Below are 6,079 nucleotides of genomic sequence, written 5' to 3'. Positions count from 1 at the left end.
AAGGCCCGAAACGTCAGCCTTCCTGCTCCTCTGATGCCGCTTGGCCTGCTGTGTTCATCCAGCTCTACACCTTGTTATCTCAGATTCTCCAGCATCTGCTGTCCCTACTATCTCTGAAACGATTTTAACCCCACTGCGAAGCCTCTTCTAAGGATGCCTACCCTGAAGAAGTTACCCTCCTCGCTCTGGAAAAACCTCAGTGGCATTCTCTTAGATACAAGCTTGTTGCCATACAACAGAACTGAGGAGTAAGGAGTGAAGAGGGGGCAAGAAAGAAAGAAAGGTGAGCAAGGAAAGTGTGGCGAGGGGTGTGAGCAAGGAAGAAAGGGTAAAGGGGGCAAGGAGGAAGGGATGAGGGGGGCGAGAAGGTGGGCCATGAGAAAAGAGCGAGGGGGCCTGGAAGAAGGGGCGGGAAGAATCTGTCAAGAAGTGATAAAGAAGGGGGTAGAACGAGTCGATACATGAGGGCTCAACACGTTTATACTCACCCCCCAGACTCGCTCCCCGCTCCGCGACATGGCGGCAACAGACAACCGGCCCGCGCGCTGCCAGACCACGCCCACAAGATGTTGCCTCGCGCCAATCCCTCCCGTCATCCCTGGGTGAAGTGAAGCGCTCAGTGCAGGGGGCGGGGCTCCATCCCGGAGGATTGTCACTCGGGTTCACAGGGTTTGAAGCCTGAGGTTATCTGGTGGGAGTCCTCTAAATCAACGTCGTTTGTTTATCTTCGCAGTGGACTGCGCCTGTTTCCCTTCCCCTTGTCCCATTCATCCAGTCTAATTCGGGATACAGTCTGTTTCTGGCTGGATCTCTGAAGTGATTCTATGTGCTCAGTACCAGGTGCAGCAGAGTGGATGGATCTACATTCTGACTTGAACCTCCAGTTTCTTGTCACCATGTTTACTGGTCAACATCTCTCTGTGATAACAAGGTGTCGAGCTGGATGAACACAGCAGGCCAAGCAGCATCAGAGGAGCAGGAAAGCTGACGTTTCGGGCCTAGACCCTTCAGCAGAAATGGGGGAGGGGAAGGGGGTTCTGAAATAAATAGGGAGAGAGGGGGAGGCGGATAGAAGATGGATAGAAGAGAAGGTAGGTGGAGAGGAGACAGACAGGTCAAAGAGACGGGGATGGAGCCAGTAAAGGTGAGTGTAGGTGGGGAGTTAGGGAGCGGATATGTCAGTCCAGGGAGGACGGACAGGTCAAGGGGGCGGGATGAGGCTAGTAGGTAGGAGATGGGGGTAGGGCTTGAGGTGGGAGGAGTGGATAGATGGGAGGAAGGACAGGTTAGGGAGGTGGGGACAAGCTGGGCTGGTTTTGGGATGCGGTTGGGGGAGGGGAGATTTTGAACTTGTGAAGTACACATTGATACCATTGGGCTGCAGGGTTCCCAAGCGAAATATGAGGTGCTGTACCTGCAACCTTCGGGTGGCATCGTTGTGGCACTGCAGGAGACCCAGGATGGACATGTCGTCTGAGGGATGGGAGGGGGAGTTGAAATGGTTCGCAACTGGGAGGTGCAGTTGTTTAGTGCGAACCGAGCGTAGGTGTACCTCAAAGTGGTCCCCAAGCCTCCGCTTGGTTTCCCCGATGTAGAGGAGGTCACAACGGGAACAGTATACAGTATACCACATTAGCAGATGTGCAGGTGAACATCTGCTTGATGTGGAAGGTCTTCTTGGGGCCTGGGATGGGGGTGAGGGGGGAGGCGTAGGGGCAGGCGCACTTCCTGCGGTTGCAGGGAAAAGTGCTGGGTGTGGTGGGGCTGGAGGGGAGTGTAGAGCGGACAAGGGAGTCACGGAGAGAGTGGTCCCTCCGGAAAGCAGATAAGGGTGGGGAGGGAAAAATGTCTTTGGTGGCGGGGTCGGATTGCAGATGGCGGAAGTGTCGGAGGATGATGCATTGGATCCGGAGGTTGGTGGGGTGGTACGCATCTGCTCCCAGGATGAGGCATTCCACTCTCGAACATCTCAGATGTCCTTGTTTTTCAAGGACCGCAACTTCACCCCCTCAGTGGTTGAGAACGCCCTCGACCGTGTCTCCTGCATTTCCTGCAACTCATCCCTCACACCCCCTCCCTGCAATAACAACCAAAACAGAATCCCCCTCGAAACTCTCCCACAACAACACCTCTCTGTCCCGGGTTTGCTGCAGTGCTCCAGTGAACCTCAGCATGAACGGGAAGAACTGCATCTCATTTTACGCTTGGGAACCCTGCAGCCTTCAGGATGCAATATCGAGTTCAATAATTTTAGAGCCTGATCACCTTCTCCCATGCCCTGACCACAATCCACCCCGCCCCCGACACACACACACACACACACACACGACTTTGTCATCGCATGGCCTTATACCACAACAAACCCATTGTCAGTTACTAATAGTCCTCATTAGCAGTCATTGAATCCCTCAGGTTGAAATTTTACCCATAAAAACCGAAAGAACTTTGGATGCTGTAAAACAGGAACAAAAACAGAAATTGCTGGAAAAGCTCAGCAGGTCTGGCAGCATCTGTGAAGAAAAAAGTCAGAGTTAATGTTTTGGGTCTGGTAACCCTCAGTTCTGAGGAAGGGTCACCGGACCCGAAACGTTAACTCTGATTTCTTTTTCCTTCACAGGTGCTGCCAGACCTGCTGAGCTTTTCCAGCAACTTCTGCTTTTGAACTTTTACCCATTCCTTTGTACAATTGTTTTCTCTCTGCCCAGGCTCCATTTCCATCTATTGTTTACTCCTCTACCCTTTCCCCCCCATCTTCACTTATATACCAACCTGTCAGAACTACAATCAGTTCTGAAGAAGGATCACTGGACCCAAAATGTTATCTCTGCTTTCTCTGCACACGTGCTGCCAGACCTACTGAGATTTCCCAGCAATTTCTGTTTTTGTTGTGGGTGGCTCTTTCCTACAAAGGAGGTGATTCAAGCTCCACTTGAGGAGTATCTAGGCCTGATCAAGGAACATGGTAGTGAAGGAATGCTGTACCCTCTGAACTGCCCTTTTCAGATAAGTTTCTAATACTGGGAGAAACCGATGGCACGAGAAAGAGAATAGTGGGGTCCAGGGTAGGGGACAAAGTCTAAACAAATGCTTTCCTGAATCATTACTACCAAACCACCCACATTTTTATTCTATATCATTCCTGAATATCTTGAATCCAGAACTATTTAACAGCCCTTCTTTGAGCTGGGTCTCTGTTACAGCCACTGTAACTCACCAATCTTATCGAACAAACTCAGAAGAGATAGGAGAGCAGGAAGGGTTGTGATACTGGTTAAGGAGACTACTCCAGTTCTGGAGAAAGAGAATGATTCTGTCTTTGAACCTTATGAAACAATTTGATTAGGATGCGCTGCTGTACTGGATACTTATAAATGAGTTGGGCCAAGTAGATTAAATGTCAGTGGGCCAACATTTAGGAGACAGTGATCATTATATAGTACTGTTTAGGATGATGATAGAAAAGGACAATAGGCAATCCAGGGCGAGAATAATTAATTGGGATGGAGTCAACATCAACACGGCAAGAAGAGAGCAAGGCCAGGTAGACTGGAATGAAATGTAGGAAAATCTGTAGTTAAAAATGGGCTACCTTCACAAAATGAAATTGTTTGGGCACGTACAAGATATATTCCCTGAAGACAGAAAATGTAGGGCAATAAATAACAGAGTTCTCTGGAAGAAGAGACAGAATTTAAGATAAAGCAGAAGTGTGCTTGTGACTGGTGCCATGTAGAATGTACAATTGAAAATCAAGAGAAATTCAGACAGGAGGTGAAAAAAACATTTAAAAGAAGTAAAGAGGGATTATAAGAAAAAAAGGTTCCAATTTAAAGGGTAATCCCAATGTCTTCTGTAAGGACATCAATAGTAAAAAAATGTGGCAATTTGAGGAGTGGGGCCAATTAGGGAGCAAAAAGGGAATTTGATATGGAGGCAAAGGTCATGGCTGAGGTACTGAATATTTTTGCATTGTCTTTCGCAAGAAGCTAAATGCAGACCAGCAGACAGAGGAGGAAACTCTGTTACTAGAAGGGTTCAAAATTGATAAGGAGGAAGTGTTGCATAGACTGCCAGTATTTAAAAGTTGAAAAGGCATTGGAACTGAATGAGATACATCCAAGGTGACTGAAGGAAGTTAGAGTGGAAATTACACAAGTACTGGCCATAAATCTTTCAGATTTTCTCTGGATTCTCAGGAGGTGACAAAGGATTTGAAAATAGCAAAGATTATGCCCTTGTTCTAAAAAGGTTTTAACTATAATTACAGACCAGTCAGTTTAACTTAGTAGTCACATGGAAAACTGTGTTGATGAGGAAGAGCTAGCACAAATTTCTAAACAGGAAATTATGTTTAATTAATTAACAAAATGTCAAAGATGATGGTGTATTGGGGTTTCAAAATGTGTTTGATTCATTGCCACAGAATAGATTTACAAGAAAAGTTATAGTTCATGGAATAAAAGAGACAGTAGCAACATTGAGTAAAAATTAGCTAGAGAACATAGAGTAATGGTCAATGGGTATTTTTCAGGCTGGAGAAAGGTTTATACTGGAATTCCAAAGGGTTTGGTTTGGGATTTTTGCTTTACCTGATATACATTAATGAGCTTGGTGTGCAAGGGGCAATTACAAAGTTTGCCAATAACAGGAAACTTGGTAGAATTATAAATGGTGAGGAGGACAGTATAGAACTTCAAAAGGACATAGTAAGTTGGTGGAGTGGGTGGATTGATGGCAGATGAGGTTAAATGCAGAGAAATGTGAGGGAAGGTATTTTATGAGGAAGAACATTGAAACACAATATAAAATTCTAAAGGGGTTGTAGGAGTCGAAGGACCACCTCATATGTGGACAGATCATTGACACTGGCAGGACAGCAGAAGAGAGCAGTTAATAAAGCACACAGTACCCTGCATTTCATGAATAGGAACATAGGGTATATCAACAAGGAGGTTATGGTGAACTTATCCAAGTCAGTTGTTAGACCTCAGCTGGAGTATTGAGCATAGATCTGGGTGCCACATTACAGGAAATATGTGAACGCAATGGAGCGTGCAGAAGACATTTACAAGAATAGTTCAAGGGCTGAGAAAAGTCAGTTACGAGGATAAATTGGAGCAAATTGTTCTCCTCAGAATGAAGAAGGCCAAAATCATGAGAGGTCTGGATAGAGTAGGTAAGGACAAGCTGTTCCCACTCAAAAAAAATTGAGAACAAGAGGGAAGAGATTTGCTTATATATAGCAAATCTGATATTTGAACAAGTTTTTTCACACAGTGGCTTGGGTCTGAAATGCATTGCCTGAAAGTGTGTTTCAAAAGAGACATCTAAGAGGGCACTGGATGATTACTTCAATTCAATCAATGTGGAAGGGACGGGGAAAAACAGGTGAATGGCATGGAGCCATAATGCTCAGTTTGAGTTGGTGCACATGATGGACCAAATGGCCCCCATGTTTAACACTTCTGTGTATCTGTGACAGCCAGCTGCATTGACAGGTCATACCTGGTCAATTTTCTACACAATTGCATAGATTCCAATGTTGTGTAACTACTGGAATAGCTTGGCTATAAGCACAACTTGTTCTGAACAAAAATTCTGCTAATTATTTTTTCTGTTGTGTGGATCTCCAAGGTTTGTGCATGGTAGTGACTTCCAGCAGTCGTTCTGGATGTTGTCAGGGACTATCTCTTTCGGATTCTGGTGTCTTCAGCCATTTCTTGACATCACATGGCATGAATCAAATTTGCTGGAGACTGACTAATGATGTTCAGAATCTAAGAATGAGGCTGAAGTGGATCATTCACTTGGTTCGTCAGCAGAAGATGCATGCAAATACTTCAGCCTTGACTTTGTACCAATATTCTGGGCTCCCCCATCGTAGAGGCTAGGGATATTTGTGGAGCTAACTCCCTTGTAAATTATTTAATGGTTCTCCACCATTCATGACTGGGTATGGAAGGACTGCATAACTGAGGATCACGTAGCTTTGTTGCCTGCCACTTGTACTATTTGGGGTGCAGGTAGTCCACTGTTTTAACTTCACCAGATTGATGCCTTGTTTAGGTATGCCTGGTGT

The 6,079-nt window shown here is 45.8% G+C and overlaps 1 protein-coding gene across 1 annotated transcript in view; it reads right to left on the bottom strand.

Annotated features, from left to right (window-relative positions):
• Positions 1 to 596, bottom strand: part of dna2 (DNA replication helicase/nuclease 2) — a 102,224-nt gene extending 101,628 nt beyond the window's left edge. Inside the window, exon 1 of the mRNA XM_048609149.1 lies at positions 489 to 596. Within this exon, the coding sequence (XP_048465106.1) occupies positions 489 to 596 (108 nt within the window). The remainder of the gene's footprint in view (positions 1 to 488) is intronic.
• Between the last annotated feature and the right edge of the window lie 5,483 nt (positions 597 to 6,079).

The sequence above is a fragment of the Rhincodon typus genome, chromosome 20, assembly GCF_021869965.1.
Source record: "Rhincodon typus isolate 14 chromosome 20, sRhiTyp1.1, whole genome shotgun sequence".
NCBI classification, from domain to species: domain Eukaryota; kingdom Metazoa; phylum Chordata; class Chondrichthyes; order Orectolobiformes; family Rhincodontidae; genus Rhincodon; species Rhincodon typus.
Note: the sequence above shows the minus strand (reverse complement) of the source record. Positions and strands in the feature narration are given on the sequence as shown.